General features: G+C 37.5%; 3 protein-coding genes across 3 annotated transcripts; 1 reads left to right on the top strand and 2 right to left on the bottom strand.

The window, feature by feature from the left end:
* Positions 1-54: 54 nt before the first annotated feature.
* On the bottom strand, positions 55-13,785 carry LOC131778695 (discoidin domain-containing receptor 2-like). Its single transcript, XM_059095103.2, has 9 exons — positions 13,587-13,785; positions 10,037-10,132; positions 7,458-7,795; positions 6,841-6,991; positions 5,174-5,674; positions 4,170-4,301; positions 3,230-3,661; positions 1,848-2,885; positions 55-1,180 (listed from the first exon to the last, which is right to left on the bottom strand). Exons 2-9 carry the CDS (start codon positions 10,104-10,106, stop codon positions 873-875), a joined length of 2,970 nt encoding a protein of 989 aa, XP_058951086.2. The 5' UTR covers positions 10,107-10,132; positions 13,587-13,785; the 3' UTR covers positions 55-872.
* Positions 13,786-14,831: 1,046 nt separating this feature from the next.
* Positions 14,832-19,401, bottom strand: LOC131778735 (uncharacterized). Its single transcript, XM_059095182.2, has 5 exons — positions 19,292-19,401; positions 18,996-19,062; positions 17,432-17,509; positions 16,461-16,562; positions 14,832-15,884 (listed from the first exon to the last, which is right to left on the bottom strand). Exons 1-5 carry the CDS (start codon positions 19,328-19,330, stop codon positions 15,823-15,825), a joined length of 348 nt encoding a protein of 115 aa, XP_058951165.1. The 5' UTR covers positions 19,331-19,401; the 3' UTR covers positions 14,832-15,822.
* A 4,325-nt stretch (positions 19,402-23,726) lies between these two features.
* LOC131778811 (aspartate aminotransferase-like) lies at positions 23,727-27,481 on the top strand. The gene is made up of 2 exons (XM_059095273.2): positions 23,727-23,992; positions 24,461-27,481. Exon 2 carries the CDS (start codon positions 24,538-24,540, stop codon positions 25,867-25,869), a length of 1,332 nt encoding a protein of 443 aa, XP_058951256.2. The 5' UTR covers positions 23,727-23,992; positions 24,461-24,537; the 3' UTR covers positions 25,870-27,481.
* The last annotated feature ends 79 nt before the right edge of the window (positions 27,482-27,560 follow it).

Genomic DNA, 27,560 nt, shown 5'->3' with positions numbered 1-27,560 from the left:
AAGATTTATCAAATTTCAAAAAAGTTTTAGTTAAATTTGCAAAGATACTCATACTACGGCGTAGATGCTTTATTTTTCGAACATTCGAAATAAAACTCAAGTTAGATGACATGTTTATGTTAACATAGTCATATCTAAAAGGTTCGTTGTCAATAACACATCACCCAGCAAAATGTATTGTACAATAATGATGCCAAAAAAATCAAAAATATACAAAGAACATCATTCTTGACCTGACTTGCGGATAAATATCAAACGGCATTTTAATTTCAAATATTCAACAAAGAGACAAAATTCCAACAAATCAAACAAAATGTCTCTCCTTACTTTACAAAAATGAAAAAATAATTTCCCAAGAAACGTTGGGATAACTTTAGTTAAACTCCCAGAACTGCTACATCAATATTAGCTAAATGGTGTAACCTTGATCATTTTGGAGGATATGTATAAGAGCCAGAGGGGAGAATTTCTAGGACAATCTTGGGGGTAAGAGGGTTCAAAACATCAACATAAATGATCATGTCCATTGTTATAAACGTTTGCTAAATTACTCCCGTTTTCTTAAAAGACTGATTGGCAATAAAACAATTTATTATCGTCGAAATCTATGATCCAAAAAAAATGTTAAAAAAATTTGGGTCTTGAAGACAATTATCCAACCCAGTAGAACCGAATGTTTCACTTGTTGGTCTAGGTTTGTCTCCAAGGCAATCATATCTTGGCTGCGCAAAGTCAGGACTACTGCTTTGATGCCGGGGCCATTTCTAAATACTAGCATTCGGTCCGGCTACGTGAACAGAGTTAACGACAAACTGTTCGGCGCACATCAAAACTGTCCTCTGGTACTCAAACATCAACCCTCTCTGTGCACTTTAACATTCCATACTGACTTCACTGAGTCGCACACGCTCTGCTATACTGCTGTGTAGTTCCATGAAAGAGGGTCTTTCCTCCATTTCTCTTGTCCAACAGCGGCACATGACCTGGTACAGATCGTCTGGACATGTCTTCGGCTGAGGTAACCGAGTGGAGGGCGTACCCGTTCCATGGAAAATCTTCTGCGCGTTATCAATGACTTCCTCGTCGGTGAGTTCCGAGTAAGGATATTCTTTAGCAAGAGTGAGTATCTCCCATAGAGTGACTCCAAACGCCCACACATCACTAGACGTTGTAAAACGACCTGAAAATATCGACACATATGTGAAATGAATGTAAATGAAATAAGGAAAAAACACGTGAGATGAATCTCTTTCTCCTCCGCATTTTCTAGTTGAAACTTGTGCGCCTCTGGTATGCGTCGTAAGGGTTCCCTGGAGCCCATCCTCGGCATGTCTCGTTTTCTTTCAGAAAATATCGTCCGATCTCAGTAAACCTCACGCTTCTCTGTAAAATTGGTCGTAACCAACCACCTAAATTACCGTTCCATATTAACACCTCCCATCGAACGAGTGCCTCTCCTATCGACCAAAATTCAAAATATACACCCCACCCCCTCTAAAATAACTACCTCCTTTGCTCCCACAGTATAATGGCCAAACGCTCAGACAATAACAAACGTATAACAACGGCGAATTTCCTCAATTTCGTCCACCCTTGCAAAGTTATACCGAATATGATCCACTTGGTAAACACCTTGAGTTTAGAGAACTAATTACGAGTCCCAATTGAAAATTGAGCCGCTGTGAAACTTAAGAATCTGCTGTTAGTATCAATACACCGCTTTTGCTGTCGTTGACGCTGTATCACAAAAAACGATCACATCTGAACCCCCCGTCTTACCCTAAATTCGAGATAAACCCCAGGCACTAATCCGAGGACTCGTGGTATACTATGCCACCACCTCTTACCTTGTAGAATACATTCGGGCGCCATCCATCGTATTGGCAAAATCACACGTCCCTCGACGCGATAATAGTGTTTAGAGTACAAGTTCCTTGACATTCCGAAGTCAGCAATTTTGACGGTGTTTGCGTGTCCCACCAAACAGTTACGCGTGGCCAGATCACGATGCACATAATTTAACGAAGATATGTATTTCATTCCTGCGGCCACTTGCTTTGCCATGTAAAACAGAGCTTGAGAAGAGATATACTGTCCGCCATCTTGCCACCCCTCGCTTTCATTCAAGCTGGGCGTATGCTCTTTTTCTTTCAGGAACTGATTTAAGTCGCCATTGGCCATGTACTCAACTATCATACACATGGGATCATCCCGACACACACCTAACAACCGAATCACATTTGAGTGCTTCAGCCCCGCCATGGCTTTCACTTCTTTAAAGAAATCATCCTTAATGTTCTTATCAACGTTCAGCTTGAGAGTTTTAATGGCCACTGTTGTACGAGAACTGTTTTTGAACTCCCCGCCCAGAATGTCTCCCAATCGCTCAACCTCTCCAATATGCACCTCACCGAATTGTCCATCACCGATCTTTTCTTTGAAGTGAAGCTTGTGACGAGGCAGTTCCTTGAATGTGTCCAGTCTGGGTCTAAAGTTTAGCTCCTCGTCAGGATTACAATACAAACTGGTGCCCGATACGCCCTGAAATGGCTCGGAGTAAATCTCCTCGTAAATAGGATTCGGGAAAGTAGTCACTGATGTGGGAGAAATGACATCGATAGGATCAGCATACCCGCTAACAACTCTAGGTTTGGGAGAATCCGGTATCAAGCGATTTTTTTCACATGGGGAGTCCGGCTCGGCATAGTCATTATATGCAACATCTGATTCCTCTGTTACGTCTACTTGAGGAAGACTTTGGGCTGTTGCGGCTTTGGGAGATCCACCATTTGTTGGTGAAGGTAACAGAGGAGTGTTAGGTTCGGCGTAAATTACCTCTGAAAGAGGCTCAGGCGGCTTCAGTGGGGGTGGTATGGGAGGTTTGACTGCAAAGAGACAAGGACAAAAATAAATGATGAACAGTATAGAGTATTCACAGCCTTTCTTTTTCACTTAAAACATGGCCTTCCGCGCGAGTGTTGTAAGGAACGCGAACGCAGTGGGAAGGAGATTTGAATTACTAACGTACAAACAAATTTTATTTGGTTGGCAACACCGTTAACATAGTTCCCCGTAACTCAGCTTTGAGAATTGGTTTATATTTCAAAATACCACCCGCAGTTCAGTTTTTTGCTACTCATCACTTCATTATGGGATAATGTCCTGATATCGTGGAGGGAAGAAACTTATTCCTTCCAGCAGATAAAGGGTTAATATTTTCTATACACACCTTTCTTTGAAGACTTGTGTTCAGAGTAAAGTCTTTCACCCTTTGGTATGTTGTTCTGTTCGTCGCTTTTCATAGTGCCTTTGTTCAGATCACCCTGTATACTAGCATATATAGGACATATGGTAACCTCTGCACCACGCTTTCCCCCCGCCTCATTGTACACATTGTTCTTGAAGCTGTACCTCTTTTCTTCGTTTTCACTTGCTGTACTATCAAGTCGAGAAACGCGCTGCGGCGTATGGTGACGCGCGTACGGCTTAACTTCGACTTTGATGAAGGAGTTGAATGGCTTTTCACGCTGAGAGAACCAATGAGGGTAACGCTTGCAGCAAATGAACAAAGCAACAGCCACAAGGACTGCTACGACGGCACAGATGATTGCCGCTATTACACCACCGCTCAAAGAACCGTTTCCAGTGACAGTCCCTTTTCCTAAATATCGAAGAAAAGAGTTCCGGTTGATATCTTTTCTCAAGTATTTTTTGCATGTCTACTCTAGCAGTATGACCATTTGTATTTTACAGGGGAGGAGGTGGTCCAAATCGGCGAAGCTAGCGAGGGACCCCGGGGTCCATTTCTGCTTGCGCATTTGAACCAAAGGTCAAAATGGACTCGGAGATCCAAATCGGGAGGGGGGGGGGGGGTAGTGTCCAAATCTGAAATGGTCTTGGGAGAGGGGGTCCAAATCTGCTAAGTCACCGGCTAAGTCGTGTGAGGAAAGCAGATGGCTCTGCTCTTTCCCACTGCGTCATGGAAACGGGAAATATAGCACACTGTCAGCCTTATTTTGCTCACTTTTTTGGGGGTTGTTTTGAAAGTCACTCACCACGTAGAATGTGCTAATCACCACACTTCTGATTCTTATTTAATAAACTTCCCTCCCTTACGACAGCGAGTAAGGTAGGTGCTAGGATGTAGGAAAGCGCAGACAGTATCATACCTGTCTTTCCTTTAACACCATCTGATGGACTGCTAGTGCTGATATCGTTTATTAGACCAGTGGGAGGTCTTGTGAACAAAGGGGGAATGGAAGCACATTTGGGTAATGGAGGCGAGATTTTCCCAAGAGGATCTGGAAAAAAAGGTATGAGAATGTGCATTATATCAGCAAATTAACTCACCACAAAGACTACTATTAGCTTAAACAAAAGGAAAATACTTTAACATAAAATACAACCTAAGCAAAAATTGATATAGAAGAAGTAAGGTCTAAGGTCTCACTTCTTTCTCAGTTCCATGAGCATTCAATTTCCTCTCACGTTTTTTATTTAATTCCACTGAATAATTAAATACTTAAATCAGTTCAAGAGGAATAAAGGACACAATAAAAATGATGTGCAAAATATAATGCACTCAAAATAAGTCAGTTAGATAGCCAAGTATATATAATCGAGCTCAATAGTCTGAAAGCACAGCTTTGCTGGCTGGCAAAATTTCAAACACAAATGCTTATGTTGAAACATAGTTTTGAAGCAAGCAGAGTGGTGAATGGCACACAAAGAATAGAATGAAAATGAAAAAGCCTTGCCTGTGTATCACATATTGCGCAAATATTGCTCAAGCTGATGAATAATGATTGTGGATATATGAAAATCATATATGTGCACTGCAGTGAAGAAACGAATATAAGAGATCCTCACAGCTATGAACACTATTGAACTAGTAATTGAAATAAGACCTGAAAAAAATTCAGGCCCGTACAGGATTTGAACCCATGACCTCTGCAATACCAGTGCACTGCGCTCTACCAACTGAGCTAACAAACCAACTGGGAGCTGTTCAATAATAATAACACACTTGGTTAACTAAAATATCATGCTGTAGAACATCATCAAACCCAAAAGGGGCAAAAATAAAATCTCTCCCTTGAAGAGGCATTGTGCTCACAACAATGGAAGGAAACAGTTCAGATATGCCTTTCAAAAAAAAAACATAAAAACTTACCTGAATTGAAAGAAATTTCACTGATCAATATCCAGTTTCCAACATGAATAAATTTTAACTCCATGAACTTCCCAACATGTTTGCACAAGTCAATTGTGACATTGTAGTTTTTCCATCCTAGCCCACTTGAAATTTGCTTTGGTTTGAAAGACAGTGACTTGTCAAATGTAGCAACATCTTCACCAAATCTGATTGTAACGTTAGAAAACAACTGGACATCTGCTTCATCCCTGACATTACAGTGAATGGTCACTGAATGAAAGATTCTTGTGTTCAAAAACTGAAACCTGATGTATGGATCTGGAGTATCCTCAGCATTCCAGCCAATCCAACCCACTCCTCTAGTGTTGGCATAATCAGCAGGAGCCAGATGACCATCAGTTAGCATTCCAAGGCCGCCGAACAAGGAGTTGTCTTTGACCAAACCATCATAACTTGAATCAGTGAAATTGTAGGTCTCTCTCATCAAATTACCTTGAAGAGTCTCATATGAGACAATTCCTGAGTAGTGAAAGGAAATTCAAGTTAAATCAAGTTGGAAAACCAGTCATGAGGCAAAAAGAAAAAGAAATATCATCCCATATTTTGACCATAACTGCAACAGTTGAACAATTGAAGATTACAACGCCTAAATTCTAGTCAGAAAATAAAGTTGAAGTGTTTCTGAAGAAAGATTTAAGATACTGAGGTTCATCAAGTGTTTGACACCAGCAATCACCCAAGTGCCTTCAACGGGCAAGTAAAACTACAATAAGGCATGCCCATAATGAATTGTTTTGTTTCTTTCCAGCAGTGAATAAAGTAGATTGAACTGGAAACTTATTTAAACCAATTCATGCAAAGCATTGGTGAAATTTATGATACCTTTCTTATGGAAAAAAAACAACAGTACAAGAAACTTTGCCTTTTAACTGGTTTCTTATCTTATTTATCCTATTTACAATAATTATTGATGGTAGTTTTTTAGATTTTCATCTTTTTAGGGGGACCCTTTTGTAAACCACTTTTTTGTGAACCTAGTATACTCTATAAAGATTATTTGTTTAACCCTTTAACCCCTAAGAGTGGTTAGCATCTAATTTCTCCCTACAATATCACTACTGAATCACACATTAAAGGTCATGAGAATAAAGGAAATGGTCACCAGGAAAGGAACCTTTTGATTGGTACACAAATTCTCCTTGTCAGCACCTCAGGAAATGTATAAAGAACAGTGTGGATAATATGCATACTGATGTTGGGGTGTAAATGATTAAAAGTTAAAAAAAAAAATTAAAGTTTGCTGCTGGAACCCTCAATGTTTAAATTAAGTTTGTGGGGTGCTAAAATTCTTGTGTGTGATGTGTCCTTCTGGTGACCTATTATTCACAAAATAAATTGATTGACACAAAGAGCAGATGGCCAGAGTTAACAAAATTCAGTTGAGTATTTTGGAAAGTTTATTTTGATTGTTGATCTAGGATAAGGGCTGCAAAAGATAATTTTGTGAGCAAAAATTTGAAAAACCAAAAACCAAAGCTGGTTATTCAAAGGTAAAGTTAGCTGGCTCATTGGTTGATGTGAAGCTCTATCACTACATTTGCTATACAAAAGACTTCCCACACTGTGTATCAAATGAAAGATCAGATGAGTACAGGATAATAAAACTGTAACACTTCTTCAATTACCATTTTTCAGTGAGCAGCCGAGGAGCTCAAGCCTCAGACAAACTTGTTTTTCTGGAAATATCTGTGGATGAACTCTGATGGCACCTGTTACAACTGGTGGCCTCAGTATGTTTTTTTTCTGAGGCTTCTGCTGACTATTACCTTCAAAGATCTGCAAAGAAGTGATAAATGTAAGTCAAAGAAGGTCACCAAACACATAATCATTTAAATTAGATGAGATGTGGGAGTGTTCAATAAAAATGGAAGCCTAGGCCAGGAAAACTCAATCTGAGCAATTGTTATTTATGGCAATGACAACTGTATGACCAAAGCATTGGAATCAAATAATCACTCAACATTTTTCAAACAAAGTTTCACACAATCAGTCACTTATTCTGAAAATACAAACAATTCCATAGCAATATACCTGCTGATTCTGGGTTACACTGCAGAGATGAGGAAAAATACAGTGAGTGGCAAGGGGGAGGGCTTGAGTTTGCAGCCACCAGATTACAAGTACAGCTGCCTGTTTTCTAACCACTTTACTGTGTTGCCCCTTAATAGCTTCCCATTGTGTTGCTCATATTTAATCCATATAAAATTGTATCAAAGGTATCTGGTATTTTATTGGCACATACCTCCAATCTGTGGCTGTTGCCCTCAAGATACCACTCATATGTCCCCTCTGATCCAAGATAACTAAACCAGTATTGCTCCACTCTTTCAGCTCCATTAGCACGACCTTGTGTCACAATTCCTTTGACTCGTAAAAGAGTGCCAAACTCAATTTGTATGAACTCTCTATTAATTGGAGCTGTTTTATTTTTATATTGCATCTGATCAGGGCACCACCCTCCATATTCTTCAGAATGATTCAATCTAGCATTAGTAGGACTAGCCAGTGGTAGAAAAGACCTTGCACGAATGTTTTCATCCTTGATACGACCATCTTCCATTCCCAAAGGCAACAAACAATCTGCAGAGAATAATAACAATTTTGTAAGGACTCTTATTTTACTTGTTGTAGCTATTCTTTTATTGATCTTGGGCTAAATTTTTCTATATATAGGTGAAATTTCAAAGATATCTACCATCAAATTATGTCATTTCCTTCTCTGTGGCTTTCATCCTTTTCACTGAGATGGCATTGACAACTCCCAGTGCTACTTATTGTTTGTTTCAGTGTATCTTAGTTAGTAGGTTTACACTCACACTAAATACACAGTTGAGTTCTCTCCTTTTGTAATTTCTGGCTTATAGCCACGAGCACATTGATGTTTTCAGTGCTTGCCATGACACTACAGACGACAGCAGAAGATGATAAATGTCCTGCAATCATTTCAGGATTGCATGTGACACAAAACAAAAGTTTTCATTGCAAAAATACCATGAAACTTAAAAAAAAAATTTTCAATGAGGGGAGAATATTTTACCCTTTAAATGAACAAATTATGTAAATCCAAAGATAAAATCTTTTTCAGTTTTTGCCATGACACAGCAAAAAATTCTTAATATCTCACTAACTTTGATGACATGAGTGGCTTTGCCTCCTACATGAGGCAGCCACAAAAATGGCTTGTTGATTTAAAACTGATACAGTACATGTGTCCTTGACTATATTTGTCAAAGTATCCTTACCAAGGTGAGATACTCTCAAAAAAGGTTTGTACCTACAAAACTCAACTATATAGGACTCAGATTTTGTTTTTGAAGTACCTATTGAATGAAATTTGCCTTTTCTTTTACTATTTTTAAAGTTTTCTCATTCCAAAAATGTGCAGTACTCTTGGCCAATCATTTTGAAGAAATGTATTCAGTCATATAACTATTTATAATTATAATAGAAGAGAGATTCATGTTTGCAGGTTTGAGGCGATAGCTTAATGAACCCTTGCACAATACAAATGTAAGATGTGCTTTCATTCCTAAGGCCTGTGCAAAAAGAGATGAGGATCATCACTTCCCAATCAAATGCTTTGATAATGAAATAATGATTTGCACCTGAGAATCAAATCTATCACTAGCAGAAAATAAGTTTTCTGGTATTGCTTTCAAGCTGTCATGGAGCAGCCTAGTGACAAAATATGAGCTTAATTGTGTAAACCTTTTCACTCCCAGAAGTGATTAAAGTGCAACTTCTCCCTATAATATCCATACACCATGCAGCAAACAGGTAATGAGAATACTCAGACATATCAGTCAGCAGTTGTTTAATTGATATAACACCAAATTCTTGTAACTGAATTTACAAGGAAATGAATAGCAGCTAGAGGGAAGTAATCACAATCTGATCTTTGGAGTTAAAGGATTAAAGCCAAACAAAAGATAGGAGCCAACCATTGCAACCATACTGCCTTATTAAGAACATCATTTTGTAAAAACTGTTAACCTTCTACCTCCCATGAGTGACCAAGACAGAAGTTCTCCTTACAATATCAATGCAATATTAAGCAGAAAAGGTATAGAATAAAGAAAAATATAAAGTAAGGGATCATCAGTTGATCCAATACCAAATTCTCCTAATCAACATCATAACAATTGTTATTGTAGACTTTAAGGAAAATGAGATCTTGGGAGTGAAACAGTTAAGCCTGTTTGTACACACTTGCATAACAATAAACCTAAGTAATATCAACCCATACTTGACTCGTGCTCAGTAAAATAGGCAAATGGATTTGAATGGGTTGTAATGTCATAAGGGCTGCTCATAGGTACCAGTTCTCAGGACTTCTTAGGGATTATTTTAGACCCCAAAACAAAAATGTTCTCTTAAAATTATGATTCAGTGTAGCATTGGCCATGTGTTTCTTTGTTCTTTTTTTTTGTTGTTGTTTTTTTTTCCTTGGCCAAGAATTGGCAGAAAATGTTTTAATTCATAGGCACTTTTGATTCATTAAATTCAGTGAGGTGGAGGTTCCTTCCTGGTCCTTCCTCCTAATTAAAATAGCCAGCAGTAAACGAAGTTATGTGTTGCATGAACAATGTCAAGTTCACTTGTTGCTCACATGTTTCCCTTTCATGAGCCATACATAAACATCTGTATCTGTTTTTAATTAGTCAAACCACACATGTATTGCACTTTGCAGAGGAAAACAGGTCTAATTGATGTACTATTCATCTTTTAATATCAAGAAAGCTGCATTTAAGTGAATACATACAATTAGGACTGGGAATACAATGCAATTAGTTGTCTGAGATGATCCAAAACAGAACTTACCTTCATGACATCCTCCAGACAGAAAAAAGACACTTGTCAAAAGTAACACACTCCACAAAGAAACATCCATCTTTGCCTTATAATAATCACACCATTCTGCAAGTAGCAAAACAAAAACAAAAATACAACTGAACACAAATACTTTGTGTGTTACATGGTATTCAAATCCACCTTAATCCACATAAACACTGTTTACAGAGAAAATAAAATTGACACAGTAGACAAGAATTAGTCACAAAGCAGTCTTACATAACTACTAAATAAACAGAAAAATTGCGACTGATGCTTTGAATAAAAGCCAAAATAGATCACATTCCTCACCAAATACCCTACATGCATAATTTCCTGCCTCAAAGACAACAGTTTTCCTGTTTTGGAGAGATACATTGTAACTGGGCTCTAAAGAATGACAGAAATCAAGCCTAACTTGCGTCTCTGTTATCATATTTTTATCAACTATTCAGTAGGTTGTAGAGCACAAGAGAGGTGCAAAGGAAGCTAAAACTCCTCCAAATTTGAAATTAGGAGGGGCAGGGCCCCACATTTTGAAATAGAAATTTACAAAAGTATAGCAAAACTGGAAAATGTTCAGCCTTGCAAGTTTTTCACAAATTGATTCATTGCAAACATAATGAACAAAATAAAAAACCTCATAAAAGTTAGCTTGTACTTGAACAGGTACTAAGGAGGTCAAACATCAATTAGCAATGTTTGTGTATTGGACACTATTGAAATTACAAATTAAGAAACTTAAAATTAGAAATTTTCCAAAATATCAGTGGGGTTTGGCTTGGAAAATGAAGAACTCTCCCCTTCCTTCCCCCTCCTACTTTGCCTCTGCTTCCCAAGAAATTGTTGAACTGCCATTGAACAACCTACTTAAACTGTTCGTAGACATGCAATTAGTTGTGTCAAATTGGCCATGTCAAATTCCAACCAAGTCTAACAGATAATATGTAAGCTTGAACTGCTCTATGAAAGATTTAGTGGTACAAAGACCACATAATATGACAAAAATTGTTCTTTTTCTTTCTCCCAAGGCTTCATTTCATTTTGGAAGGGATTTCATATTTCTATTGGTAAAACATGTACTTTGCTTAAAAATAGATGTCCCACAACATTTCTCACAAGCAATTTTCCTCCTTGACAACCTGTTCTGAGAACATTTTAAAGCAGTGATCCCTTCTTGCTCCATAGTCAACCAGGATAAATCATACAGTATTCAAATTCTATTATTATTTTTATTATTATTGGTCCTTATCAACAGGTCTACTTATACTAACAAATACCAGCAGAACAAAGCTGACAAACATTGACATAATGACAAAAGGCCTTTACGCTCTAGCCGAAAAGTTGTTTGTTTAGACGAATTCTCTGTCCTTGTGAACATTCACAAGTGGGATGATTTGTTGCAACTTGACAGATTTTGGCCAGAGCAGACAAGTCCTCAACGCACCAGTAACATAATTTGTCCCAGGTGAAAACCAGACAAAATTGAATAAACAAACAAAACCATGATAAAATTGATCATTTGTAGTAAAAGCTACTACCAGCATGTAATTGAACTGAAATCTGTTTACTAGAAAGGTTAAAATTGCCTCAAGTTGCACGACTCAGGGATTCTAAAATTTTAAAATGACCTAGGATAAATCCTGGAAACTAGAGATGGAATCCTTTGACAAACTATGCTGGCCAGTCTTATGAACAGACCAAATATTGACAGAATTTTACAGCTTTGAAATTTTCAATGCAGATGCAACAGAGGAAATGAAAATTTGTCATGGCAAAATTTGTCCCTTGATTTTGTCAGGAAAATTCTAGTTTTCGCAAGTGCAGAAAAGCCCAAAGGCAGACCAGAGACTAACAATTATTTCTGCAATCTGATCTAGACAAGTGGAATCTGGAATCCAGGCCAAAATTTCTCCCATTCATATAATTTTTTGAGCCCAAGAATCTTACATTACAATACGCATTCGCTATGAACAACCTAAAAGTAAATTCTATGATTCAACCTTCCCTTGAACATTCTTTATCAATGTGCTGGTATGACATCATTCTGACATTTGATTTCAATTTCTGAGGTGATGTAAGATGTTAAAATTAAAAAAAGTAATTAAAAGCAAACAGTAACTTTTCTTTAATAAAACATTCTTTATCCTTGATTTCATGATGTCAGAGTACTAAGTGACTAAAGCTTATATCAGAATACGGATAAAAACACGTAGTGACTTGTATGTTTCCTTAAAAATGTCTGGGAAAGACAGATGTGAAGATCTGACGAGAGGGATAGACTTGGTTTGTTAATTTGTGTACCAGGGTAATTAGAGTCATCCAATACGTTTGAAAGCATAAATAACGTCAGCTGAAAATTCATGAATAATCATAAACATACAGAATTTCCCTTTTAAGGAGGTGAACGAGGTAACACCACTGCTATAAATAACCTCGTTCTCCATGAAATGGTGGGCGAGAACCCAAAAGAAACCAAAACAATATAACTACCATCGTTAAGTCCTCGCCAAAATAATATGATCACCAACAAATCGTATTCCACCTTTGTTGACCTCTTTTCGCATGAGAAACTTTCATTTTCGTGCGCTCACATTGAAGCTGTAAAAATTGTCGACTTCTTCACACGCAAATTCTCAGAGTAAATATTTTCCGAATAATATTGTGTTCTTGAATACAAAATTAAAATTTCCACAGAGTGCTATTTGCTCGTTGTGGGCTCTAGGAAGATTGCTTATGTTGAAAGAGTCAGCTTCATTCTCGAATCCCTTTAAACCCTCGATTAGATCAGTTTAAGGTCAGATAAAGCCGTGAACAAATATAAATATGCAGTGAATAAGATAAGTTTTGTGGCACTTATCATGACTCTCACAGAAAAATGAAATATTCGCGGTTACAATTAGCAAGTTACAATTTAACGTTTTTTCAACGCAAGACACGCAAACATGATTCTTGTTCGTGCAAATAAAAGCATGGGAATTAAACCCAAAATAGTTTCAGAGACAATCTTCCTCGCACGAGATAATCCCGAGAAGAGAACGGAAAAAAACAATAACAAAAACTCTCAGTTTCAGGACAACTTCGGTCAGAAACAAAAGCCAACTGAAGCACTTCAATTTGGGCATTTTAAGCCTCCTGTAGGTAAACGTCAATATTGGCAAAAGAACAAATTGATTTTATGTCAACTTGTTTTTGAACGCGCTAAGCATTTTACGAACAAAAACTTGTTTAACAATACTGCAAGTATTTTGGTTTTGTTTTTAACACCAGCATCTTGTGACAAGAATGTGATCTATATTATTTACTTTAAAAAACTTCATGAAAGACAAAAAGTCGACACAAGGGGATAACAGCTGGAAGTGAGATCAAAAGTAGAAGCGAGCAAGCAAAAGCCAAATTTGATTTTCTGCGCATCTGTAGTTGATCAAGTATCTTCTAGCATATGGCTTCCAAAGACGGGGCTTATTCAAAGATTAAAGGGTAAAAATATACCACCCTGAAAGAACACACGGCACATTAAGCTATTTACTTTACCGCATACCTTCACCACAAGTCGTTCACAGTGAAAAGATTTGTGCGCGCTCAAAACGTCACATGCCACGGGAAGGAGATCGAGAGAACTGAATTATAACACGTTCCAGAAGCCAAAGACTATCATAGAGTGGTGTGATGGAAATATAGGCAAGCTTTTCTCTTCAGCGACTGTAATCCGCGCTACTTCCTACAAAACTGAAAGCTTAGTCCCGTGATCCCTTGCGGAATGCACCGGAAGTGAGATTGAAATCTGGAATAAGGTCAGTATTGTTACGCTGCACCCAAAAGTGCGTCTTATTATCTCTTTGTATTTCCAGACATTGAGTCTACCTCGTTGTTCAATTTTGATTTTGACCATACATAGAGTGGTTGTGGCAAAAGATTTTCCTCTGTGCCATGCTGGGATGGATTGTAGTGTTAAGTGTTTACTGCAAGTAATCTTTATTAACATCCATCTAACAAGGAAAGTTTTCAGTTTTGAATTATACCCTCATCTTACTCTGTTGAAATTTCACTTTCCCGCATTGCCTAAAGCCCCACACAAATCTGCATCTATTCATTTTATCCATTTTATCATGATAAAAGGCTTCTTTTGTTCAAGATAAGTTTCTTGTGTTTCTTGTGTGTACTGTACTGAGGTAATGGTGATGATACACATTAATTTGAACCTAAGTAGGGTATGGTGGGAAAAGGAACACAATATCTATAAATGTTTTACTGTATCAGTCTCAATGGGAGGGGTACCCTCCTCATTCAGCCTAAACTGGTTTATGCCAGTGAACAGAGAAACAGGGTGTAAAATTTCACATTTAGTTTCTTGAACAGGGAGCCTATCTGGACTAAATAGGTTTTGTATGATAGCAGCACATGGTCTCCTCCCAACGAATAACACTCATTTTAGGGTTTAAAGGGACTTGAGACACCCCTCCTACCTCCTTCACCACCATTTCCTTTTTGTTTGGGGTCAATCTATATTTCTAGTTTGGCTATTTTTTTTCCCTTTGTTTCCTTTAATTTTTGATTGTCTCCTACTCTACCAATAAATACAAGAATGTGGCTAAATGTCAGTCATTTTAAGTGAAAGGCAGTAACTTCTCACTTCTACATAACAGTGCTGAGTTCTCAAATGAAGGAAGTCTTGACTTTAAGTGGTATTTTTCCCAATATTTGCACTCTGGCTGAATGCCACATGATCTTGGGATTTCTTGAATTCATGCAACTTCAGCAACAAACTTCATCAATTACCATAACAAACTGTTCCATATTAGGCCTTTAATGGAAAATGACTGAATATGCAAGTTTAAAACAGGAATGGGAAACAAGTAAACTCATAATGTTTTATAATTATCACAAAAGACATAGAAGATCTGAAAAATGCAAGAATAACAAGCCCAAGATGTCAATTCCAACCTATAAATAACAGGGTATTTATGCAATGAAGTTGTGCATCTTGGCCAATAAAGGTTTTTTTTCTCTACCAAAGACAGGATATGAACAAAGGTTGACTTCCCCTCACCTCTGCTATTGAACAGACCACAAACAACACTGGGTACATGTAGGTATTCATAGAAAGAAGGTCTTTAATCCACACAATGAAAACAGGAGAATACTCTTAAATCCTTTCAAAGACTAAAATTGTAATTGCCCCCCAGGTTCGTGTAGTAGTTTCTTTAAGTATTTGAAAAATTTCCTCTGTGGTTAGTTACTCCAATTTTTCTAAAAACATTGAATTCTCACACAAGTAAAATTAGGGAGAGATAATGTTGGCCTAACAAAACCAAAGAAGGAAATTCCAAGGTGTGTTCAAGGGCCCCAACAAATTTAAAGACTTAGCCTCAAATAGCTCAATTAAGTTTTCTCCCAAAGTGTAGCATGACAATAAACCCTTCTGTTCCTGCCTCTGCCCTTTTAACCGCCAGGGCCTGACAATTGCCTTTCCATCACCTCCATGTTTTTTTATGAATAGTTGCTTTTAGACAGAGTGACTAACTTGAACACAATTACATAAACAAAACTAAGTATTGTGCTGAGTCAGTCTTTCATTCTGCTGTAACACAACATTCTGATGTTATGGCATTGGCAAAAGATTGATTTTTTTTTTTTTACATTAATGTACAATCCACATTATAACAAAAAAGGTTGATTGTTTCAAACATTTATGAACGATCCATATATTTAATTATTAAAACACCCCTTTCTACAATTGATAGACAGGGACACCATGGTAAACCACAGCTGATATATCACTCTTTAATGAAGTCTTTGTCTCCAAATTTTGATTCCTGCATAGCCGATGCATTGTTCTCTACATTTTTAATGACAAAAAATGAAAAATTAGTATCTGAATTAAATAAACAATTATCTGAAAATTGAATGCAATTTGCACATAAATAATACAGGCACATTTATTAAAAATTTCTTTACAGCAAAAGAAAACAAAAAATTATGATCAAAAATTATACTGGTTGTGCAGACTGGCCTCTTTTGAAATTGTATTTTGCCCTCCCATAAAAAAAATTTTTTAGTTTTTAAGTTTTTTTTGCCCTTTGTGGTTTGCAGTTTTCTTAATTTTCTACACATTTTGTATTTGGTTGGAAACCAATTTAAGGTGTCAGTCAGATGGAACATTAAATGTAGTTTCTTGTTCTTAATTAAATGAAAATTTCTTAAAAGAGACTTTTTCTCTTATATTAGCCAAGCCTAATAGGTTTGTGGTTGTCTCTTTGGATGTAGGACCACTAAGCAAGGGCCTGGAACAAAAGGTCATGCACAAAATGAGGAAGAAGGACTAAAGCAAACCATTATGGACTGGGAAATTTTCTTTCATGAATAACAGAAAGGTGGTAACTTAGAAGTTTAACAAAAGGTTACCTAAACTTACTTAATGGCTGACTGATGTCTGGAACAGCAGAACCCACATCAGATGGAGAGGAAGACCTCATAATTCTGTGTGAAACAAACCAACCAGAACAAGCTCCAGCAGCTATAAACAAAAAAAGAATGTCAATCTTAAAGGAAGAAAAGAAAAACAAGGCTGTGCCTTGTCAGTTTAATGACTACATTTTTACATGAAGTGTAATCATTTTTCTCACATTGTAAACAATTCTGATCCATATCAGATGTGATTACATTATGAGACAAATGAATATACTTCAAATATGAGGAAAAATATTTTTCATGCTTAGAGCAGTAGGTTTCCAGAAATAAAAGTTGTTTATGTCCTGTGATTTCTTTAATATTCTTAAACTGGGTTATTACTAAGGGAATACATGAGGTTCTGAGCTCAAAAGAAACCCCTTACTCATGGGTTTTCTATCTAAAACAGACTAAAGTAAGTTTTTCAGTTGACTAGCACATTCAAGAACAAAACTGATATGCTGTGAGGCATATCTAATTAAAGAGGAAAATTACATTCCATAGACAGAATCATCTTTAAAATATGCCTAAACACAGCCTGTTACACTGAGTGACGAAGTTAATGGTAACCAGCATTGGCAAACAGCACTTGGATCTTAGATTAAACTTCATCATTTTGTTGGAATGGAAGTTCATGAGGATTGAAAAGTAATTTGCATAGAACATGTGCAACTTTATATAATGCCGTGAAACAAGAAGTTACTGAGTATGTTTCAAATCAAACTAAGTACAACTCAAATGTGTGCTTTTTCTGTTATTATGATAAGCAAATGATGCTTTTCATGAAATCACACCCATACTCTTCCAATTTTGTCATTCTTGTGAGTATACAACTGTATTATATATACATTCAGAGTGAATTTTCAGTCATGATATAAAAGGAAAATGAACTTTTGATATCTCATATATTAATAAAACCCTTATATTAACACATACTTAGAGACAAAAGTGGAATGTACTTCTTGGGTATTTGCAGCCGGAAGAACGAAAGGCCTGAAAAAGTCACGCTACTACCTAAAAATTGAAACAAAGAAATAATTCTGTATGTACTTACTAAATAGACAAAACCACTAAAAGTAGTATTGAGGAAGTACCACCCCCTCACCTCTACTGTTAGAGGTGAGGGGGTATCTGAGTTTGGCCCCCTTCTAAAAGAAACAATCAAATTTACACCAGAAATGGAACAGATTTCCAAAATGGGCAAAATTTCTGCAGCTTTCTGTCCATATCAATATAAGAAGAGATTCCTTCATTTCTTGCACTGCATAAGATATTCGATACATGTCATTCATGAAATATATTAAAGTTCACATGGCAACCAGGTGGACAATCAGACATTCATGTTTAGTATGTGCCAATAGGTGTTGTCTCATCAGCACATTTGTCACAATATTCTACAATAATTATTCACTGAGGTGGAGGTAAATAGATGTATCTTATTAGACATTTTTGTGTGTAGTATTGCCGAGTATTCTTGCAAGTTGTGCCATATTTTAACAAGCACGTAGGGTGACTCAAAATACAAACAAGTAAAAATACTCAGCGATACTAAACACCAAAACGTCTAATAAGTTATTTATTATCCAACTGCTTTTTTTTCTGCTAAGTCTTTCTGCTCTTTTCTCATAAGGCAGGAAAAGCAAAGTAGATAGAGAAGTGTAGCACACACAGCTGACTGGTTAAACAGGCTTATTTTCAGTACAAAATAACCAACTGTCCAAACAACCATCCAATATCACAGGATATTTGTACTCTATTCACCCATTATTTGTTGTCTTCTTTGTGCAGTTGGATAATAATAGTGCATATTTCCAAAGTTGCAAGGTAAATATCCACCACTTTCACAGACACTGCATCAGGATGAATAATTGTTTTATAATAAACAACACAGATATGAAAAACTAGCTTATTTGCATCACAATACTGAAAAATGGTCAGAAAATTAATCTTTTGATATGCGATTTTGTCTCATCCACTCCTTAGGGGTGAATAGTACTTCCTATTCACTTCTCAACTTTCAAATCAGCATGTGCAAAAAGCACTATTCACTTGCGTGGCATATACTAAATATATATACTGTTCTCAGAAGTTACTCCATGATCCTACAGTACTAGGTTCTGCTTAAAATGTTTATTGACAAAGAAAACTCAGTGATCAAAAGCACACACCACAGATTATGTCATTTATCAGTGCCTTACAGATCAATCATTAGCCTCAGTCTTTGGCTGCAAAGGTTTCTACCGACAGATCACAGTTTTCTCAAAAGCAACCTTGTCCATTATCTTTGATTGGTGGAAAAAAAACGTTCCTCAAAACTGATCAACAAGTGCAACATCTATTGCGTCATGAAGATTTTTACGGACTAATTCCCTCTACTAACTCTTCTTTAGGTAAGATATGCACAAGAACAAAACTTTTATCAGAATTCTTAAGTTATATATAAATTCTAAATTATATAAATTCTTATTATATATAAAGAGGCTTTCTTGTACAAGCTTACCTATAATTATTGACCAAAGGCCATACCATGCTGCCTTCCCTTGACGCTTTCTCCACTCCAATAAATCCTGTAACATCAACAGAAAATGACACCAGGATCACAAATAAAGGACTGGCCCCGATTGTAATAACAACCCATGACATAAATAGTAATATAATTGAAACAAATATAAGTAAGATGGCCGACGTACACAAAAAATACCATTACTAACACTGCATACAACATGACTTGCAGTTTATCCCATTTTTAGGAAAAAAAACAAAAGACAGAAAAAAAAAAAGATTAAGTCCACTTACAGGGCGTTCATGGGCTGTTTGTCGATTGACCCAATCCATGACACAAAAATGGTGGGTACGAACTACATCACAGAGAACCCTGGCTGCTCGAAACCCGGAGTATCATTTCGTTTCCAGTTTTAACCGCGAGAAGCCAGGTCTTTGTTTACATCGTACTGCGCATGCGAAAGATCATATGACATGACGGGATATGGCGACGGAAGGGCGAAGAGCTTGTGGCGGAGACCTTTTGAGAAGCTAAAAGTTTCCATTGAACGAGGTTTGACGAGGTCCGAAACTTTAACGAGGTTTAGAACTAAGAGAAATTAAGGTCGGATTCGCCGTTGCCGTGGCCTCAAATGAGCTACGGCGATGTTTTGCATTGTCTCAGGAGTAGTTCTGGCGATTTATCTGTATTATCGGCTGTTTCAAAGGTAGCGGAAAGAGTTATCTTTGATCAGTTATATGAGTTTTCTCTTGACTTTCTCAGCGGGAATTTGTCTGGTTTCTTGAAAGGACACTCATGTACGACAGCCCTTCTCAAGACATTCGAAGACATTAGAAAAAAATTAGACTCTAGCGAACACTCTGCAGCAATTACCATAGATCTCTCCAAAGCATTTGACTCTATCAATCATGATTTGCTTCTTGCAAAGCTGTCAGCTTATGGTGTAACTAAAGACGCCTTATAACTTCTACGTTCTTACTTGACTGACCGTAAGCAACATGTCAAGACTGACGGTATTTTGTCGGATTGGCAAATTATGAGGTGTGGAGTTCCTCAAGGCTCAATCTTGGGCCCCCTTCTCTTCAATATATATATGAACGATGTGAATTTTTCAGATATTTCGTGCTCTTTAAGATTTTATGCCGATGACACTACTGGGTACTCTTCAAACCTTTGTCCATCTACCTTGCAAATAAATCTAAAAAACAACGTTGGTCTACTCACTTCCTGGTTTTGTGAGAACTTTCTGGCGATCAATCATAGTAAATCTCAATCCATTGCTTTCAACGAGCAACTTTACCAACGCCCTTTGTTATTGACAGTAATGAACTGGATTACGTTACACATATCAAGCTTCATGGAGTAGTCATCAACAATCCACTCTCTTTCAACGTACACATTAAAGAAGTTTGCCAGAAAGTGAACACAAAAGTTTCAATTCTCCGTCGCATTCGTAAATTTATACCCTCAGATGTGATGATTAAATTGTACAAAGCTTTCATTCTCCCTTACTTCGAATATGCATCACCACTGTTTATAGGTCTAAGTAAGGGTCTGTCTGCAAAACTGGAGTCAACCAACGCATTCGCTCTGAGGACTCTTCTCAATTATTCCAAATTGACTGCTTACAAAGAGTTATTGAAAACTGCAAACATTAAAAGTGTAGAACATCGACACATAGAACAAGCACTTATACTTGTATATAAAAGTATTCATAACCAGACACCAAACTACATTCAGGAAATGTTTTCTCTGCGAAGTAATGGTTACAGCCTACATGGCCATCTTAAGGTTGTTCTTCCAAGACCAACCTCATCTTATATGCAACATTCTTTTACATACCAGGCTAGCAAACAATGGAACAATCTGACAGACAAAATAAGGATGTCAGAATCCCTTTCTATATTTAGGAAAAATTTGCAAAACATGCAGTTGTCCTCATCGTATGACTGCAGCTGTTTGTTTTGTAAACAAATAGTCTAGTCACCGATATTACCTTTTATTAAATTATTGATTACTTTAATAGCAATTATTCATTCTAGATAATTAATTTTTATTTCTTACCTATTACTTATTACTTATACATGTCAATTTTTATACATGTCAATTTTTTATGGCACATTTGCATTTAAACAAGCTATTCGCTCATATGCGATATGTGGTTAAATAAAGTTACTTACCTACTTAAATTTCACGGCGGAGAAGTTTAAGTCCCATAAGAATCTTAAAGCTCATGGTTACTCTGTTTCAAGGAAAATTGGGTCGACTAAAAACTTTACAGTAAACTTCAACCCAGACATATACGCAGCACTAAAAGCCTAAGACCTGTTAAGCTTGGATCCAAGTGAGAATCTCATCTTCCCTGCCCTTAGTATCACAAAGGAGGGTGGGGATCATAGATATATAACAGCGTAATATGTGACTAACACAATCTATAGACTGTACAAAATTATGCTACAAATAGACACTGCGGTTTATTAAAAGCAGGGTACGGTTCTTCTATGCTTTTCTTGAATGTGCTTTTGTGGTATAGTCATGGTGTATATGCTGTTTGAGGAAGTTGTTTACTCTAATGCTGTAGTTCAGTCTTGGGGAGTCATGCAGTCAAGATGCTGCTTTGATCTGACATTCTGAGTTGAGGAAAAACAGCTGCCTCTGCCAGCAAGGCTTGTAGTTAATTTTACCCCAGCTAATACTTGAACATGAAAAAAACTGTGTCAGACCTTAACAACCACAAGGACTAAATGCACAAATGTTATGAAAGGGGTTTTTTTATTGGGGAATCCCCTCTCAAAAGTCATGCAGTACATCTGTTGTGCTCAATTAAGTATGAATTTTTCATTCACTTTGCTCACATAGGGACATTTTTATTTTTTTGTTCAATAGCAATAAAAATTATGGATTAATCATAATATGGCTGGTCAGTTGGAAATAAGGACTATTTTTAACAAGGGTCAGATCTGAAATCTGAATTGAGGAAATTACATGTGTATGTTAGTTTTAAAACAGATAAGGGTGCAAAGCGTGATGCAAGATTGCTGTATGTAACTTAAGGCCTAAGAAAAAAGAATTATTAATCTCCATGTCAGTGGATTACCTCACCACTTTAAATATTCATCACTATGCACCAGTGAAAAATTGTTAATTGGCATATGTATACATAAGTGAATCGTGCTGATTGGGCTGATTGGCTAGTTCAGAAGAGAATAGCTAGTACTATTCACAAAGCAGACAGTATCGTTGGTATGTATACAGCCGTTTGCAGAAAAGTTGTCCTAAAAAAGAAGAGGGTGCATGTAACAATCTCAAAAGATAATCTGACTATCCGGTAATCAATGAATTCTAATAAGTGGAACAAATTAATATGTTCAAAAAGACTAATGAACAATGGATAAATACTGACATGCACATGAATATGTTGTTGTGTACTTTGCGAAATCTTGTACGTTTGCGATGAATTATCGGAATGCGTGACGCTTTCAATTCGGGAAAAGTGTCACGTCACGCATTCCGATAATTCATCCCAAACGTACAAGATTTCGCAAAGTACACAACGAAGATTTTCCTTTGGCACTTTTCCTGGTTGTTATAAATTGCTGTAATCCACATTTATAGTGAATTGATCGGTTGATTCTTCCCGCCGGTGGCCATAGTTTTGCGCACTTTTTGTTTGCAAATTACAGATATTTCGAGTTTATTTCGCAAATTACATATTTCAATTTTGTTTCGTTTGGTGTTATTCGTAAATTAAAGAAAGTGTAACAGAGTGAACTAAGACTTGTGTGACTTAGAACTGCGTGACGATATAGTCATTTGCTTAAAGAATTTTTGTAGGATTTCGTAACTTTAGTCTTTGTAATGGAAGCCCTTGAGGTTTCGTGTCACAGTTGTTCTGAGATTTCTGCTTCTGTCTCGTGAACTCCGAGTCGTACGAACTGTAAAGTTCATTCACAGTTCTACTGAGATTTTTGCTTCTGTCTCGTGTACTCCGAGTCGTACGAACTGTAAAGTTCATTTACAATTCTACTGAGATTTTTGCTTCTGTCTCGTGTACTTCGAGTCGCACAAACAGTAGAGCGCATTTACAGAAAATAAACGCCGATGGGTTTTAAGAGGGATTCGAGATTCTTGATGAACTCACTGCCACATAAGCTCTCGCTACGAACCAGCAGGAAAAAAAGCAATGGTTAAATTATGTAAACAAGAGCTCTAGAACGTCAGGTCTTCTGCTTCTTTCCGGCGACCTTCTTGCATAGATCGATCAGTTCTGCCTTTTTCTTTCCTTTTCTGCTTTCACTTAAGTGATTGCCTCTCTCCCACATTGAATTTCGAGAAATTTTCGCCCATTTTCACTACCACAACTCTTCATTCTTGACACCGACCAATCTCGAGCCCAGGGTCATTTTAGCTCCTTGTCAGTGATATGGTCGCCAAATTCCTTGGTAAATCATGTATGGGAAATTATTATAGGACATTATATGGACATAATATGTATTGTGGATAATAATTCCCCATGACCATACCACTCACGAGGAGCTAAAATGACCCGGGCTCGAGAAGGCAACTTCGCACCAAGCCTCGTTCTTGTGCTTGGATCGCGAGAACTAGAAAATGGCCCTCTGGTTAGCCTCAACATCACATCAGTGACGTCACAACGTCAACATGCAGAAGTGTCAGCACAATAATATCATTCCCTTGAACTCTTTATTTGGCAATATCATCATTTAGAGTTAGGTCAATCCGTGTTGGAGAATCTTGACCTTGGTCGCCTGTAAAGATTTCTCGGAGTAATTGCGGAATGCCCTGCCACTTTGATCCACCTCATTTACATGTGTCGTGTGGCTTTCAAGAACGAGGCATAGCACAATAGAATCTATTCTTATTCAATGACATGTAACTGAGTAGCAGGTTATTCTGCAGTTAGCCGAATCGTGGCTTCAGCACCCGTAAGATTTGTTACGGCGTTGTAGTAAACTGAACATGAAGAAGCACAAGTAATTGTTTCTGTATCCGTTGTTTAATAAGTTGCACATATCGCTGCTAAGCTCTTTTCTTTGTCTCCACATTTCGTGAGTTTTTAGAATAGTCAATTTGAACGTAAGGAATGATCTTGGTGAAAATGATACGAGTCGGGTCTACCTAAAGAACAAATCACAACTTCAGTAAAATTGTCGAAATAAGTATGCACTCAAGCAGGGCGCTGGTCAATCCTCTGTGCTGTGTTTAGAACAAGGTTGTTTTTAAAAAGATAGTTGTGCGCCTTACCATGACGAGCGATGCAAACTAATTATAAGGAGCTCGGCGTCCACGGGCAAGGTTACTACCACCATTTAACCACCTCTGTTGTTTCGGAGCATCCATAGTAACCTAAAAAAGAAACTTTATCATCCACACTCCATGCAACACAGCGAGGTTTAACCACTAATGAAAATAGCAACTGAGCAACACGCTTTTCTCAACAGGGTTAGAAACATTCCCACGATGCATTGCCAGAAACATTGATTTGACTTGAAGTTATCCGACCAAAAAATTAAGAACTATGGCTAGAGTCAGTGAGGATCTTGTCAGGTCGGATCTTGTCAGGTCGGATCTTTACGACTACGCTCCTGCCTCAAACTTACTATTGAACGAGAAAGTGAAAGAGCTTATGGCATCTGGAAAGCCAGTATATCATCTAGCGTTCGGTCAGTCACCTTTTCCAGTAATGGAGTCAGCTCGCTTGGTTCTCGCACAGAACGCCGAGAAGAATGCTTACCTTCCCGTGGCTGGAATCTCGCAGCTGAGGAACGCCATCTGTGAATTTCATCGAGAATTTGACGGTTTTGAAGTTTTGCCAGACAACGTTATTGTTGGACCAGGCTCTAAGGAACTGATCTTCCTCCTCCTCGCGGTTTTCAGTGGTGATGTCTTTGTTTTGTCTCCTACGTGGACAACATTCAAGCCCCAAGCTCGCCTTGCGCACCACGATGCCATAGTTATTACAACTGAGTATCGGCACGACTGGCGGGTCACTCCGGATATATTAGATCGAGCTCTTAGCCGATCATCCGCGAAAAACAAAATCATCGTTTTGGTCAACCCCGATAATCCTACGGGAACTGCTTACACTCAGGAACACTGGAAAGAATTACTGCCGGTGCTTAGAAAACACAATGCCATCGTACTGTCCGATGAGATTTATGGACGCTTGAACTTTGCAGACTCTCACTGTTCATTGGTAAAGTTTTATCCAGAAGGAACCATTCTGAGTTCAGGTTTGTCTAAGTGGGCCAGTGCAGGTGGTTGGAGGGTAGGCTATCAGATCTACCCAGCTCAATTGAGACCCTTGTTAGATGCTGTCAAAAGTGCTGCAAGCCATTCTTACTCATGTGCGGCTGCACCCATGCAGTATGCTGCTGTAACTTGCTTTACTCCATCCAAAGAGTCAAAAGCTTACATAGCCCATGAATGCCGCATCCTGGCAGCCATAGCTGATTATAGTTATCAGCACCTTACAGAAGTAGGGGTGAGAGCTGTGAAACCTCAGGGTGGCTTCTACATGTTCCCTGATTTTGAAGTCATCAGATGTGCACTTTCCAATCGGGGTATCACCACTGCACAGCAAATGTGTGATGCAATCTTTGAAGAGGTGTCAGTCGCACTCATGCCTGGAGGTCCAGCATTCCTTAGACCTTCAACAGAACTTACTGTTCGCATGTGTTTTGTTAATTTTGATGGTAGTGTTGCATTGAAGGCCAGTATGGCCATTGGACTTCACAACCCACTTCCTGAAGGATTTGTGGAGGAACACTGTGTGCTGACAGTAGGTGGAATCCAGGTTCTCAAACAATGGATTCTTAATCAAAAGGCTAGTGTTTCTCATGACTTGTAAAGCCTTTCTAACTAAAATAAGTTTGGTATGGAGTCCTTCATTATAACCTTCCTTTTTAAAGTACAACTCTATTATCAAAGCAAGTGTTCAGTGCTTAAAAAAAAATTTTGAAACATACCGTTTTCTTTTTTAGCAATTTTGTTTAGCAAGCTGAACATGATTGACAAAAAACTTTTTTGCCCCTTCTTTGGGACATTTTTCTGTTCAATTTAGCATACTAGACTGACTTGCACAGTTCCTAGAGCTTGTGCAGTTCCTGAATAAACCCTATCAGGAATACTGCCTCTCCAGGGACAGTGTGGCCTATTTTCAATGTGAAGGTTATGAAAGTAAAGGAAATTATTACCATTCAAGAAGTTCCTGACTGTCCTTGTCAGTGCAGTAGGAAATGTAAAACAACAGTGTGGAGGTTATGAATACTGTGTTATGGTGTTAAGTGTTAAGAATGAAAATCCAGACCTTTCAACTAAAGTTCAGGATATTCTAATATTAATGCTGGACTCAAAAGTCCACTGTGTGGCACAGTGTTTCACCGTATCAAATTAATTTTCCCTGAAGGTGTTCGTCCCACAGTACATAACAAAGTTTCTGAGATCAGACATCTTACAAGGTGGGAGGGGTGGAAGGCTGATGTTAATCAGTGCACCTCAGATTTTTAAGAGGCTTTAGTAAGGAATCTTGACTTCAGGCCCATAAAATAATGATAGTGGTTGTAATAGTGAGTGTGATGATTATTGAAATAGTAGTAATGATAATGATAAGAAAAATTTTAATATGCAATGACAGTATTAAAACTGTAATTCTTTACTATTAGTGCTCTTGCCCACAGTTTTACTTTTTAAGTGAGTTCATCATTTGCTAGGAATTGGGAGGGATATTTCAACACAGAATTTATTTATTAATGGATAGATTTCTCAATGTAGCTAGCTTTTTTCACAAGCATGGATCAAAAGGCTGAGTGCCCAATGATTTTTGCCTGACATGAAGTGATTATTACTATAATAGTACAAGTCCATCATTGGGTGTTGAGCAGCAGATTATGTCCCTGGTTCAGGTTGAGGAGAAATACTGTGGAAATAAAGCCTCCAACCTAAGAACACAGTAAATTGACCTCAGCTTGGCTAAAAGTCGTGCATTTTACTTTAAACCCAGTGTAACAGTCACAAGAATACCCTTATCCCATAAAAGAGATTTTGAATTCATGCGGCTATAAAAGATGCATGGTTTGCTTTCAATCTGTACCTATCCTTATTTTATATCAGTATAACTGCTTGTTTGATTTCAGAGATGCACTTGCTCTGATTGTTTGAGGATTGCACTATATCATGCTTCAATTACTTAGTTCAAAGTGATCATAGTGCAACAGCACAAGTACATCTTAATACTATCAAAAATAGATTTTAAATGCATGCAACTGTTTTAGGATCTGGTTATATGATGTACATGCAAACTGCACTTAAGTTAACTTCACTTGAATTAGATCAATTTTCAATTTAGTGTTGAAAGTAAACCCAGGTTGCATAGGTTTTGCCTTGCTCAACTTGGTGACTGGTCTAGTAAACTTGCATCACTTATTCTCAATAATAAAAGAATAAAGCAGGGGCATTTTCAGACTGAACTGGCCTTTACTGTCTTTATTTTAGAAGATTAACCCATAAAACTCTCTTTCAAATGTACATTGACACATTCAC

Source organism: Pocillopora verrucosa, chromosome 4 (genome assembly GCF_036669915.1).
Source record: "Pocillopora verrucosa isolate sample1 chromosome 4, ASM3666991v2, whole genome shotgun sequence".
Classification (NCBI taxonomy): domain Eukaryota; kingdom Metazoa; phylum Cnidaria; class Anthozoa; order Scleractinia; family Pocilloporidae; genus Pocillopora; species Pocillopora verrucosa.
This window is presented reverse-complemented; position numbering and strand designations above follow the sequence as displayed.

Bases quoted from the DNA above. Each gene is read 5' to 3' on its own strand.
- LOC131778695 (XM_059095103.2), bottom strand. From the start codon at position 10,106: ATGGATGTTTCTTTGTGGAGTGTGTTACTTTTGACAAGTGTCTTTTTT. The intron at 6,992-7,457 runs GTATGTGCCAAT...ACTTCTTTGCAG, and splicing joins GCAACAGCCACAGATTGGAG to ATCTTTGAAGGTAATAGTCA. The intron at 1,181-1,847 runs GTAAGAGGTGGT...CGATATTTTCAG, and splicing joins GCCCGAATGTATTCTACAAG to GTCGTTTTACAACGTCTAGT.
- LOC131778735 (XM_059095182.2), bottom strand. From the start codon at position 19,330: ATGGATTGGGTCAATCGACAAACAGCCCATGAACGCCCT. The intron at 19,063-19,291 runs GTAAGTGGACTT...TTGATGTTACAG, and splicing joins AAACAGCCCATGAACGCCCT to GATTTATTGGAGTGGAGAAA. The intron at 15,885-16,460 runs GTAAGTTTAGGT...TTAAAAATGTAG, and splicing joins AGACATCAGTCAGCCATTAA to AGAACAATGCATCGGCTATG.
- LOC131778811 (XM_059095273.2), top strand. From the start codon at position 24,538: ATGGCTAGAGTCAGTGAGGATCTTGTCAGGTCGGATCTTGTCAGGTCG.